Raw genomic sequence first — 13977 nt, 5'->3', positions numbered from 1 at the left:
GATTTTGGGAATTTTTTCCATCTTATTTCAGGCTGATCTTGAATGTTCCTCATAGAACAATGACTTTTCCTTTAAAGATCTACAGTTTCCCTGATTATCTGCTGAAAATATTGTCAGCCTTGATGCTCCAGTTATGAATGATTCATTGAGGGATACACTAAAACCTAAGAATGAGAGGCGTTTGCCGTGGCCAGATTGGCTTCCACCTAAACTTACTTTTAAGATTCTGGGATAAACTGTTGCTACTTAATCAGAAGATATTAAATTACTCGGCCTTGAGTACTAAACTACAACCTACAAGTAACTCTGTTTTAATCACCTTATTATTAAAACAAGGTAAAGACCTAATTGATTATTTTATACTATCACCCCGGTTGTTTAATTAATTTAAACGCCAAATTACTTACAGTTACTTGCAAGATGGTCACAGTGAGTTATTCACAAATTGATTAATTTAGATCAGGCAAGGTTTTTTCAAATCCATCGTGGTGCAGATCACATTAGGCAGCTACTACACATCTAAGATGCATCCCCATCTCTGTCTCGTCAAATTACCCTCCTTACTGTAGACACTGAGAAGCATGTAGTAGGATTTATTATGGCATGTGTTGAAAAGCATAGGTGTTTATGCCAGCTCGATAAATTTGGTTCAATCATTATATCCCTCAACTACAGCAATTATTATCTCTAATACTAACACACCCTGTCTCTTTTCTATCTTTAAAGGTGCCAGGCAGGGCCTCTTATTGCCTCTTGTACTTTTTAATTTTATGTTAGAGCCCATTGCCATAACTCTTTGTACCAATGATTGAATTAATACTGTTGGGGGGCCCCAAAAAACTGCACTTTATGCAGATGACATTTTACTATTTTTGGACAATGCGCCTCAAGGCCTACCTCATGTTTTAGACTTATTTAAATCCTTTGAAACTCTCATAGGTTATACATTAATTGGAATAAGTCCACTCTTTTGCCATTTAACACAACATACTTTTCCATCCACTATTCCAATATCAAAATAATTTTAATATTTAGTTAGCTAATAGACATATTCCAACTGATTTTTAACAATGTTTGCTGGTTAGTTAATGCAAGTGCTGTATTTCAAAGGGTATTCTTTGCTGAAGCTTTGCAAATTTTTGCTTTAATATTGACAGACTGCAGTTTACATGTACATATATTATTATTTGTTTAGCAGAAGCTTTAATCTAAGTGACTTACATTAAGAGGTCAACATAATCAGGTAAACACCAGTCTTGGGGACTCTTTGAGAACAAGCGTTTCAGGACAAGGTTACAAAATTGATCATCACACATTAAGAGCTCAGAACAAACTACAAGTTAGCTAAAATTCCTTGGTTACAAAACCCTAATCATTTAGTCAAAATTTAACCAAACAGGAGAGCCTTTGTATACTTCTTAAGCACATTGAAGGAGTCAGAATTTTGAGTGGAAGTGGACGCTCCAGCTAAGAACTACATATGAAGTAAGTCTGGATGGAGATTTGATGACATACAGAAAATGCAACACCATACACTATTTGTTAGCAGACCTGAGTGGTTGAGATGGAGCATGGAACCTAAGAAGTGTTTCCATATATAGTTGTTAACCCATTAGCTACTCTTTAGGCAAGAATCAAGGATTTAAACTTAATATGTACCGTTTCAGTAAGTCAATATAGTGCTTTGAAAAGGGAGTGAAATGTGCCTGCCTTGGCCAGATGAACACCTGACATGACACTGCATTTTATATCAACTGCAAAAGCTTGATGGCAGTTACCAGTACTCCTGTCATCAGAGAGCTGCAGTAGTTCAGACATGACAAGACCAAAGCCTAGACCTGGAGTTGTGTTGCATACTCTGGCAGGTACACCCTGATCTTGTGGATGTTTGTATAGAGTGAATCTTCTGGCCATTGATCACCACCCTAGACTTGGCAGGTGTTAGTGGTAATAAGCTGAGCTGAACAGAAATTAGGTGCTGAATAGACAGATGAGTTGGGAAGGTCTGTCTTTTTCAGGATGAGCTGGAGATGATGTTTTTTCATCCAGGTAACAGTATCAGTGAGACATGCATCCTGCTGATACCATGTGGTCCTCTGGAACAACAGGTACTGCTGTGTATCAACAGTATAGCAGTGATAAAAGAAACCATGGGACAGGATGATAGGCCTCAGTGAAGAGGTGAATAAAGGTTTACAGTTTGTACATTGCAGTGTTTACCCTAGGAGACCAGGGTTAACTACTTGACCCTACAAATCTATCCCAGAAGGAGATAGAGGCGGGGAGAGTAGGAATCTACATGATGAATTAGTAACTGGATAAATTAAAGATTAAAAAATCACCAAAGACACACCATGCTCTGCTTGTATGGTCAGTAGAAAAATCAGTGAGTGATATTGCCATTAAAACCAGGACACCTAAGTAGATTCTTCAGTGTTTCTTGAGCTGTGTGAGGCTATTTATTAAGTTTATGGAGTAATTTGATGTGACTGAAAAATTAGAATTTTCTCACTTTGTGTTCTTCTTTTAGTAAAATGATATTACCATTATCACAGTTTATACCACCCTGCACTGTTATAGCCTTTGGAAGCACAGTGAAAATCCTTGAGGAGGTAATTTTCATTATGAATGAGACAGAATAGCATCACATATGACATTACACTTAATGATGACCACAAGTGTCTCAAAGAGAATCTTTCTCAGGGAGGAGTCCATATGTTTACAACTTTATGATGACATAGAAAACTGTAGGACACCAAGGAGGGAAAAATCTTTACAAAAAGCTGTAGTCAGGTATCATGGGCGGACAGACTTTAGGTGCAAATTATTTCTTAAAACTGAGCAAACAAAGTTTATAATTCAGTATGGGGTATAGCAATACTACGATGTATTTTAAATAAATATAATTTACATTGTGTTTGTGATTTTAGCTTCAGCAAATCAAGTTTACCACTGCAATTCAATAATACAGTGATCCCTCGCTATATCGCGCTTCGCCTTTCGTGGCTTCACTCTATCGTGGATTTTATATGTAAGCATATTTAAATATATATCGCAGATTTTTTGCTGGTTCGCGGATTTCTGAGGACAATGGGTCTTTTAATTTCTGGTACATGCTTCCTCAGTTGGTTTGCCCAGTTGATTTCATACAAGGGACGCTATTGGCAGATGGCTGAGAAGCTACCCAACGTACTTTCTCTCTCTCTCTCTTGCGCTGACTTTCTCTGATCCTGACGTAGGGGGTGTGAGCAGGGGGGCTGTTCGCACACCTAGATGTGTGCGCTGCTTTGTGAAGCGACATGCTGCACGGTGCTTCGCATACTTAAAAGCTCAAAGGGCACGTATTGATTTTTGACTTTGTTTTTCTCTGTCTCTCTCTCTCTCTCTCCCTGCTCCTGACAGAGGGGGTGTGAGCTGCCGCCTTCAACAGCTTTGTACCGGCGGTGCTTCGCATACTTAAGCCAAACAGCCCTATTGATTTGTTTGCATTCCCCTCTGTTTCCTTTGAAGAGGAAGATATGTTTGCATTCTTTTAATTGTGAGACAGAACTGTCATCTCTGTCTTGTCATGGAGCACAGTTTAAACTTTTGAAAAAGAGACAAATGTTTGTTTGCAGTGTTTGAATAACGTTCCTGTCTCTCTACAACCTCCTGTGTTTCTGCGCAAATCTGTGACCCAAGCATGACAATATAAAAATAACCATATAAACATATGGTTTCTACTTCGCGGATTTTCTTATTTCGCGGGTGGCTCTGGAACGCAACCCCCGCGATGGAGGAGGGATTACTGTACTACTTTTCCTACCTCATCTGGCCGACGTTCAGTCCCTGCAGATATCAGAGTGTTGTATTCCTTTTCAAGTAACTGACGTGCCTAAGATTGGAAAAGGAAAGCAAATGTTCATTATACAGTGCTGGAGACCTTAGATAGACAAGCAAATAACAGCATATAATAGTAAGCAATCTAACAAAAAGTTACAATTAATGAATTAACAAACGATTACCTGCGTATTCTGAGTGGGGATCTGTAATAACAAGGCTAGGTCATTGAAGTCAAAAGTCTCATCCAATGAAAGAAGAGCTCCATGGACACCACTTTCCTGCAAATTATCTGCATATTCCTTCAGTCCAATCTCCTGAACCCAACACATCACCCTTTCGTTTGACCATACCATTACATCTGGAGAGATAGAAAGAGAGAGAGAAAAAAAAACAGACCAGAAACCAGCAGTCACCTTTACTAGTAAGTAAAGAACGGAGTCTGAGTTGACAATACCACAGCAAAACCTCTCCATGACTGAGAATCTATAAATGGTGTAATAACACAGGAATGGTTTGCAATCATTAGAGTAGCTCAAAATCCTGTACATGAAATTTTCTGATTGCGCAGCAGACTGCTATGAGTTACAATACATGATGCATCTGAGACTCTCACTGTTTTTAGTGACCGTTTCTTTCACAATGTCTGAGTTTGGCAAGCAGGTAAGTCTTCTGACAGCAGGTTGTGGACAACTAGTCTGTTTCAATGACTTGCATATTGAGTCCGATTACATAAAGTTATCAAAGAAATAAATTTTTTATCAGTACACTTCAACTAGAAAAACAAAGGTGTAGTATGAAAACATATTTGTTGCATATTATTGCATGTCTTGTCCTCTTTGCTTTCCCTTTTAGAGTATTCAATAACTAATACAACCTTGTAGAGTTTTAATAAAACATTTGGTCAAAACAGACAATTTCCTCTGTATTTTGATTGCTCTCATTAAAACAATCAAACAATCTAGATGAGAACAGGCCATTCAGCCCAACAAAGTTCACAAGTCCTATCCACTTAATTCTTCTAAAAAATATCAAATTTAGTTTTGAAAGTCCCTAAAGTCCTATTGTGTACCACACTACTTGGTAGCTTATTCAGTGTCTATGGTTCTCTGTGTAAAGAAAACCTCCTAATGTTTGTAGAAAATTTACCCTTAATATGTTTGCAACTGTGTCTCCATGTTCTTGATGAACTCATTTTAAAATAACAGTCTTGATCCACTGTACTAATTCCCTTCATCATTTTAAACACTTCAGTCATGTCTCCTTTTAATCTTCTTTTGCTTAAACTGAAAAGGCTCAGCTCTTTCAATCTTTCTTCATACTTCATACCCTGTGGCCCTGAAATCAGCCTAGTCACACTTCTTTGGACTTTTTCTAGTGCTGCTATGTCCTTTTCACAGCCTGGAGACCAAAACGGTACACAGTACTCCAGATGAGGCCTCACCAGTGTGTCATTTTCATCATATAGTCTAAATTTGTAAATAACAAAACCAAAATCGTATAATGCATTATTTAATAGAGTGAGAAGTGCAGTAGACAGGTGGAGAACCGTAAAGTGTATGTCTGTGATCTTTTTACAGGTAATTTGAACATTTCTTCCACTGCTTATAAATGTTTATGTAAATCACATTTGAAACTTTTTCAGAAAAATAAAGATAGAGTGTCACTGACACCAAAAGCTGAAAGCAAAAGATGACTTAATGGAAATGCTGGCAAATTATTAAAAATGTTTCAGATGAAAAAACTATTTTCTACTGATTTGAACCACTTTTCCAGAAAGGAAAGATTTGGGGTCACCTCTTATAATAAGGAGAAAAAAAATCATATGCATTTAACAGGAAGTCTCTATGATTTCAAAAGAGAGTTCTAACAAAATCAAGATTGTGATAAGCGTGATAGATCTCAAAGTCAAAATGTTGCCACTGTTAAATAGCTATTCCCTGTATTATTAATGGACATCTAAAAATATTTAGTGAAAACTATGGGGACAGAATGAATGTGCTGTCAATCAGTCCTTGTGTAGCAACATTAACAGCATGAGTCATTATAGAGCTACCACTCAATTTATACAATCAAAACACAGCAAATTAAAAAAAATGAGAACCTTTGGTTTGATGTTGACTTTCTTCTCTTCGTCTCTCCAGTTCTTTCCTGTCATAATTCAGTCTCTTTAAACACATGATTCCATAATGAAGACTAACTCTGGAAAAAGGAGAAAAAAATGATTATACTGATTTACTAAAACTGAGCATGGTACCTTCTTTAGCTTTCATTGTAACATATGTCTTCACAAGTGTGGTCAGGCAGGAGAATGACTGAGTAAAAAAATAACAAACATTGGGTGCCAACCGAATTGTTCCTTTTAATCAGCAGTGGTCGCAGAAGCCAAACAAGCACACAATGGCATGGGACATGAACAAATAAAACAAACAACAAAACATAGCCTTTCGAAGATGGGTTAGTCTTGCTCTTTTGCTCTGAGGGGAGCCCAGGCTTTATAGGGGTTTGACTGGAAGGGGCAGAATTAGTTTTCCTCATTGGGCATCTTCTCAGAACTATAGAGGAAAAGGGAGATGATACAGTTAGCGACATTGCCTCCTTTCATTCCCGTGTGGTATTACATACCTCAGACGAGCTCAAAAGGCAATCCTCTGACACAAGTGCCTGATACATTCTTTTTTTATTAATTTGCTTTATGAAAAATGCATTTTTATTCATTCAAGCAGTGGAATACATCACAATCTGCTTGACATATTCCACTTTGCTAGCATATAGCAAACCATTTTGTCATATTATTCTCTGCAAATCATTTCTTCAGGAAAGTGAACTCTCCATGCAATGGGACATATCCAGCAAAAGGAAGTAGTGTTATTAATACAAATTTGTCACATTATCACTCCAGATTGCAGGTGGCTAATTTCAGATTTATTACACTTGACTAACTAATTTTCGAATGTACACCATTAGAATTGTCAAGCAGGGGATAATGACATCTGTCTGTTCTTAGTTTTCAGAGTTTAACTTTCCATAGGAATGTTCAATTTCCAAAGGTATATGTCCTCTAAATTTAAAGGAAGTTAAATATTTTGTTTTCCAATTCTTCAATCCTTTCTGACTTTTAGGTAGTGATTTTAATTATTGTTTAAATTTGAATTCTATGTTGAATTATTTTTTCTGAGATGTAGTCTTTGGACTATGTAAAAACAAAAATAATTGAATGTTGACAAACAGACATTTTTATAGCATTGAGTGTAATAAAATAAAATAATAAAATCTGATAGTTAAGGAGAAGTGGTATGTGTTCAGAAGCGCAATTCAGCATTGTGTATTAAAAAAAATTAAGACAAATGGAAAAATGTTGTATTTACCAGAACTATTTATGTTGAAATCTGTTTACTGATTAGAATACTTAATTAAAAGAGACAAATGTATAAAATTGTTGTTTATTGAAAAGCAATAATAACCCAGAGTCTGAAAGAACATGTGAGAATCAAATTGAAGGAGTCAGCTCTCACCGATGAAAACTATCCACCATCTTCAGCTGGCCTCGCAGCTCCTTTTTGGTCAAGTGATCTAGCATTCGAGCATCCACCAGAGACTCCATGAAGTAGCTACGATACTGGGGCAGGCCCAGACTTGGCAACCAGTCATTTCCAACCCACTCATGGTTCATGTCACCGTAGGCTAGGATCTGAGAAAGGAAAAGAGCAGGGGCCAAGGTTAAGGGATGTTTAGAGAGTTTAGAAACATAAAAGTCAGAATTACTAAAGAAGAAAAGTGAAAACAGACTGATCACAGTTACAACATTAACCTTCTTTTTCATATATAACTCCCCTCAGTTGGTCATGGCAGAAAAGCATGCATTGCTCCTAATGTATATTATCCACAAATCATTAAATTACTGTATTTAGAAAGCAGATATTAAGAGGGCAAGTTTATTACTATTTGTAGGTTAGCAAGTGCCACTCATAGACTTCAGGACTAAATTGATGTTGCTTTCTTTTGCTCAGTATTCTGTATCCTAGAAACCAACAACCTTATTGCAATTTTAAAATATATCTCATTAAGTATAATATTAAGATCAAGTACATAATATATAGGTATGTGCTCTGTTGCAATGTATTGATCCATTTTATTTTGTTAGATTTTTCAGTTCTTTTAAGTGTTTTATATGATTTGTACATGCTAGTCAGATGTTCATGTGACTTATTTTTAAACTGTGTGCTGATGATCTTTTGCATTAAAAGTGTGCTTCCCTGACAAGATTTTGACAGGAGAAGGCATCCAATGCCACAGAAATCATTCACTAAACATAATGAATTACATTGGCCAATGGAGTGGAGCTTGTCATGTTTCTGTGCAAAGGCATGGTGTGGGCACCAGTTCAACAGGTGGAGGTAACGGTATCTGAAAAAAAGTTCAGGAGGATTCCCCCAGAACTACAGATGACTCAACAAATGTTATGGGGAGTTGGCAAAAGGCCACAATGATCTTCTAGCTAACAAACCACACAAACTAGAGACAACTTAACCATTAAGAAAGAGGTCAAGGAGTACTGTAAGGAGGGTAGTAATCTTATGTCCAAACTGCTAAAGGTGCAGCAATTGGTCTTCAATGTAGAGGAGTGGAACCACATAGTCCCTTCAAGAAAATGAGGTGCTGGATGGCAGTGGATATTTGAGTCTTTGAGGGTTATACCAGACTTAGGGTTGCAGAGACACTAGTTGCCACTAAAGAGATTTGCTGATTAGTTTCTCTGCAGCCAAAGTTGAAGCAGAACTTAACTCAGGAGTAATTATGAGGCCTGACTGCAAGTAAACTTGAAAGAGAATTTAAAGCCACTTCATGACAGATGAATATTGAGTCTAGAGTCAAAAGAAGAGCTCAAAGTTGGTAGTAAAATTGGCTAAGATCGTGAGGGAGAGACAGAGATAGAGAGAAGATCAGAAAGGGGAGTAATTCATAGTACTGGATAAATGGATGAGCCACCTTATGACAAAAAATGGTTTACAAGCCCATTTAAAAGGGGTCAAGAAGGAGGAGATTTTTTTAATTACTTTTTCTTTTGCATTTTTTTCTATGTTGATCTTTCAATGTATGATTTAATAGGTAACTAAAGGCCCAATTTTTATATCTATGATTTCCGTGCATTATTCTGATGTGGAGAGATGCCATGAGGTTGCCCCTTTTGTTACCATTCTCAACCCAACTAAATCTTGGAGAACAATAAACTTTTTTTCAGTTAATTCCAGATTTTTCAGTTATTAAGTGAACAATTAAGGCTTTGGAATATTAAATTGTTTTAAATGTCTTACCTGGTCCCAGCTAATCTCTTTCATCTCCTTGTATTTGTGAAGGGGTTTCAGGGAACAGGAGTATACAATTAGTTGGTTAGATGTTACAAAGGAGGAGGAAAGAGAGAGGGGTTGGGGGGAGATGGGGGGGGGAGAGGTAAGAAGGTGATGTTAATGCTGTAAATTAGTAAATAAACAAGTTGCTTTAAAACATCAAAGCCTCTACACTAAGACAACATAAAATCAGTGATTGAGAAACAATTAGTTCTAAAGCTTCAGTTAGGAAAAATATCCAGCACCAGTTAAGCATGCATTAGCCAAATAACATATGTACAGAAAGAAAGAAAGAAAGAAAGAAAGAAAGAAAGAAAGAAAGAAAGAAAGAAAGAAAGAAAGAAAGAAAGAAAGAAAGAAAGAAAGAAAGATTTTTTTTGAAGTACAGCTCATGATCTTGATTTGTAAGTCACTTTGGGTAAAGGCATTGCCTAAAAGTAGTTTTTTAAATTCCTATTGGATGGTGTAGTGCCTCTGATGATGGATGACTGGAGGACTGTGTTTTATGATTTAATGTTAAGCTCAATCTATTGTGAATATACATTGTATTACAAGGAAAAGAATTAAATGATATATCCCACTAATACAAAAACATTTAATGGTGATACAGAACATAGCATGTATGCTTTTTTGTAGCCACATTTTTAATAACTGTAAATTGCATCCTCCTGTATTATAATTAAAAGTTATTATTGATTGGTGATGTGTGGGTGACAGACTTGCATAAGAGAGAAGAAAATGAATCCAAGTTCCAAGAAAAAAAATTAGCTTTATTGTTGTCATGGCAGGAATAATTTCAATGCATTTATGCAAACTGGTGCTGTCAATCAAACACGCATGCAAGCAGGAGCAATGACGTTGTCCCGCATTCGTTCCCAGATCTCAGATCAAAAAAAAAAAACAGATAGCCTTCCTGCACAAGAGAATAGACAGAAAGTGAGCACACAGCCAGGTGAGTAGCGAGTTTTAAATGTTCCCCGCATCAATCAGCAGGAGACAGACACATTATGCGGGAAGCGTGCAAACCAGTCCGTGCCTGTGTTACACAGCACAGTTGGGAGGTTGTTGGGGTCTCAAAAATGTCACATCGCCCTCTCAGCTTTGTTTACATTGGTGTGAATGAAGCGACAGTCCAAGCCAGGCTCAGCCAGATGCAAAAGGACGTCAGTCAGTGTTGACGAGTGCCATACTGGGATGATGGCAAACATCAAAATCAAATAGTGAGCCAGGAATTCATATCCTTCTGCCTGTAGAGCAATTGGAACAGTGCATGGTCAGTCACCAGGGTAAAATGCCTACCCCACAAGTATCAGCAGGGCGCCTCCAGTGCCCACTTGATAGCCAACACATTCTTTCTCAATGGTTGAGTAATTACGCTCCATGGGATGCAACTTCCTGCTCAGAAACCTAGTACGATGATGTTTTCTGATTGGCACTATTCAGGTCATACAATGATTTCTTCAAAATGTCACATATATTTGTCTCTTTCTTTTTTTTCCCAGTGCTGCAGTGACAGCATGCACCAGAAGGCGTGAGCTTATTCATTGCGAGCAGGGGCACGCAGGTGGCTGGTTGCTTGTGTTATAACAAGCTTGACCTGGTGGCGATCAATGCACATATACTGTGCAATGCATGTACAGGGTCCACTTAAAAAAGAAAAGCGTTCATGGCTCACCTTGCAAAGGAACATTCTTTCCTCTGCATGTCATGGAGTTCTGTGCAGACTGGGCAAGATCGGGGAAAAAAAAAACGTGGTCACTGATTACAAGCACAAGAAGGAATGCAAATGAATATGAATAATATGAATAATGTTGCATCCGTGCCACAATGTTTTCCTAATGGACCATAAAATGAATAATTGCAAATATCATATATACCTATGTCTCTGTATTTTTTGTCAATGCAGCTTTGACATCATGGACCATAAGGCGCATACTAATTCATTATAAGCAGGAACACTCAATAAAATTGAATAAAAAAAATCAAGTGACAGTGAGATACGCCAGTGTTTGTGTGTCAGCTTTAATCCATCCAGATCAGAGAATTTCCATTTCGATTGTCTCAAAACACCACTCACATCTACAGTTATTCCCAGTTTCAGATAAAGAGTAGTAATGTCAGATCCCTGGGGGGGGGCGGTATTATGTATCGTGATTGTGACTGAGAGAATAAAAGTAAAAAAAAAAGGTAACTTTTACAAGTACTATATGTTTACCGTGGCTGTTACAGATGCAAATCAAATGTATGTGTTTATTGTATAATATTAACAATAAGAGCAGCTCACTACACAAAACGGTAAATATATGAGGCATTCAGGATTGAACTGGGGGACTCTTGATTACATGTCAGCAATTCTTACTGCTGCGCCATGGAAGCTGTTGCACCATCCTTGAACCTTTTGTGAAAGTGTTTATTTGATCTTTGCACTTCAGGCTTTGTACATTATATAGTTTATGTCTACATTTTGTCGTTTATTACTAAATTATGAAAAACGTTTCTGTTTTAATGAAGTGTTTACACAGATTATTGTAGAAACGGAACACACATAAATGCAGGTGTTCCAAATAACGATCTAGTATTTCCATTCTAAAACTCCAGCACTTCACTCCCAGATAATGAAGGCTGGAACAAGGAGAACTTTGTGGCTGTTCTGTGGCGCTGGGGGGATAGAATAGTAGGCTGCTTGTCTTGATCAGCTCATTTACAAGACAAAAGAAGCTGACTGAGAAGTGCGAAGGGATTTTAGGTGGGCTGGATTTATGAGTTTTTTTGTAGGCTTTGGTAATTCTAGTGTTAATCAAACTGTTACCCATAGAATGCCCAAAAATAAGGGTTTTCCGATATTCCCAGTTTACAATTCTTAGGGTTATCTGTCAACCTAGCTAGCCTCAAATTGTCAAGTACTGCCTGTAGGTGGTCGAGATGCAACCGCCAATCATTTCTGAAAATGAGTATGTCATTGAGATACGCTCCAGTATACGCAGAATGGTGTTGTAGAATCTGATCCATCATCCACTGAAAAGTCAACAGTGTGCCATGGAGACCAAATAGGAGCCTGGAGAATCCGAATCACCTGTCCGGGATGGCAAATGCAGTCTTCAGGCAGCTAGATTCCTGCCATTACCCCGAAAGATGGAAATATATGAGGCTTGCCCAAGCCTGTCCAGTAGGTCATCAATACATGGCATTGGGTATGCATCAAATTTGGAAATCCTATTCAGGCATAAAAAATCTATACAAAACTGAACAGAGCCATCCAGTTTTGGGATGAGCACAACTGGACTGTGCCATTCACTTTTACTCTCACGAATCACACCTATTTTGAGCATCTGCTTCACCTATTTGTGTATCACAGCCCTTGCTGTTTCCAGAATATGGTACAGGCACATCTGTACCTTAATACTAAGTTCAGTCACAGATTTGTGTTCAGCACTTTCAACCTGGCTAGGTACAGAAGAAAAGTCATCAAAGTTCATTTTTATGTTATGAATGATTCTTTACCACTGATTAAATGATAGTTATTCTCAAATCATTTGTAAAAACTGAAAGAAAGAAAGAAAGAAAGAAAGAAAGAAAGAAAGAAAGAAAGAATATCCCTCTAGGAAATACTATACTAATATGCTTTGTTTTGCTTCTTATTCTGTTTGCTCACCGGTTTTGTAGTGGTTGTCAGTGACTCCATTTCTGCATGTGTCATCCACACGTTGCTGGTTGACTGATTACATGATGCAAATTTAGAAATGAAAGTATTCAATTAAACTCAAAAATTGGTTTTCAGCATGTACCACTGTAAGTTTGTAAGCACCTTCTTTACACTATGACTTACCGAGCGAGAAGTGGCAGGCGCTGAGGGACTGGTCAGAGATACCATCTCTTGTATGGCAAGTCTCAGCTTGAGTCGATGAAGAGGGTTACTGATGCCAATTTCACGCTGAATCTCCGTGTCAGACAGGTTAGCCATAATAGCCCCACTCTTCACGTTGGCACGACAGGCTGCCACATACCATGCTGGCATGCCAACCCAAAGCTGTGGGAACATAGTGCCATTAAAAGAAAGACAGAAGGAAAAAATAGATTAGGAGCCACAAGCAACTAAATATGGAATGTAATGCTGGGTGTACACACAGAGGTATCAGGGGCAGGAGCGGTACAGTGGATCACTAAGGAGAATTATAAGAGGAAAAGACTCACAGGACACATGCAGAGAACCCTACCTCAAGCCAAGACACAACAGTGGGACCATCCCAAGATGCAAAAGGTAAGCCCTGCCGACAGGCCTCCTCCAACAGCTCATGTCTGAGCAAGACAGGGTAGGATAAGACAGGACAGGACAGCACAGGAAAGAGGGAGGAGAAAAAATGTGGACAAATTAATGTAACACAATCACTGACAAATAATGCTTGTCCTTCTTTCCTATCCCTTACACTCAATGGTTAACTGTTCATCAATTTTTATTCCTGACCTGCTGACACTCTTTTAACTGCTATCACAGCACTGCTACTTTTTAATTTTATTCTTTTTTTATATAAAACACAGGGACCTTTAGTATTTTAGCATATTTTTACACACATAATCTCACAGAGTTTCTTCTCAATCCCTATTGCAGTGTATTTTGCACAAAGATGTTAACTAAATTAAATGTAATTAAAAAAAAAATCAAATATTCTTTATAGGCTTAAATTTGAGAAATCTGTTGTGAAAGCACCTAAGTCTTCTGCTACTCTCTCTACATACCACACAAGGCAGTGTACTGCCTCTTCATATCTCTCACTGTCTCTCTGTCTTTTGCTCTACCTAACCTGACATCACT

General features: G+C 37.8%; 2 protein-coding genes across 2 annotated transcripts in view; both read right to left on the bottom strand.

Moving 5' to 3' along the window:
• LOC127529574 (uncharacterized) overlaps positions 1–13977 on the bottom strand; it is an 813564-nt gene that overhangs the window by 337724 nt on the left and 461863 nt on the right. The window lies entirely within an intron of this gene.
• The window catches only part of ppfia3 (PTPRF interacting protein alpha 3), a 454572-nt gene that overhangs the window by 116104 nt on the left and 324491 nt on the right, over positions 1–13977 (bottom strand). Inside the window, 8 exon segments of the mRNA XM_028813664.2 lie at positions 3806–3874; positions 4005–4180; positions 5924–6021; positions 7335–7510; positions 9135–9161; positions 12820–12882; positions 12994–13194; positions 13382–13463. Of these exon segments, the coding sequence (XP_028669497.2) occupies positions 3806–3874; positions 4005–4180; positions 5924–6021; positions 7335–7510; positions 9135–9161; positions 12820–12882; positions 12994–13194; positions 13382–13463 (892 nt within the window).

The sequence above is a fragment of the Erpetoichthys calabaricus genome, chromosome 11 (assembly GCF_900747795.2).
Source record: "Erpetoichthys calabaricus chromosome 11, fErpCal1.3, whole genome shotgun sequence".
Lineage (NCBI taxonomy): Eukaryota > Metazoa > Chordata > Cladistia > Polypteriformes > Polypteridae > Erpetoichthys > Erpetoichthys calabaricus.
Note: the sequence above shows the minus strand (reverse complement) of the source record. Positions and strands in the feature narration are given on the sequence as shown.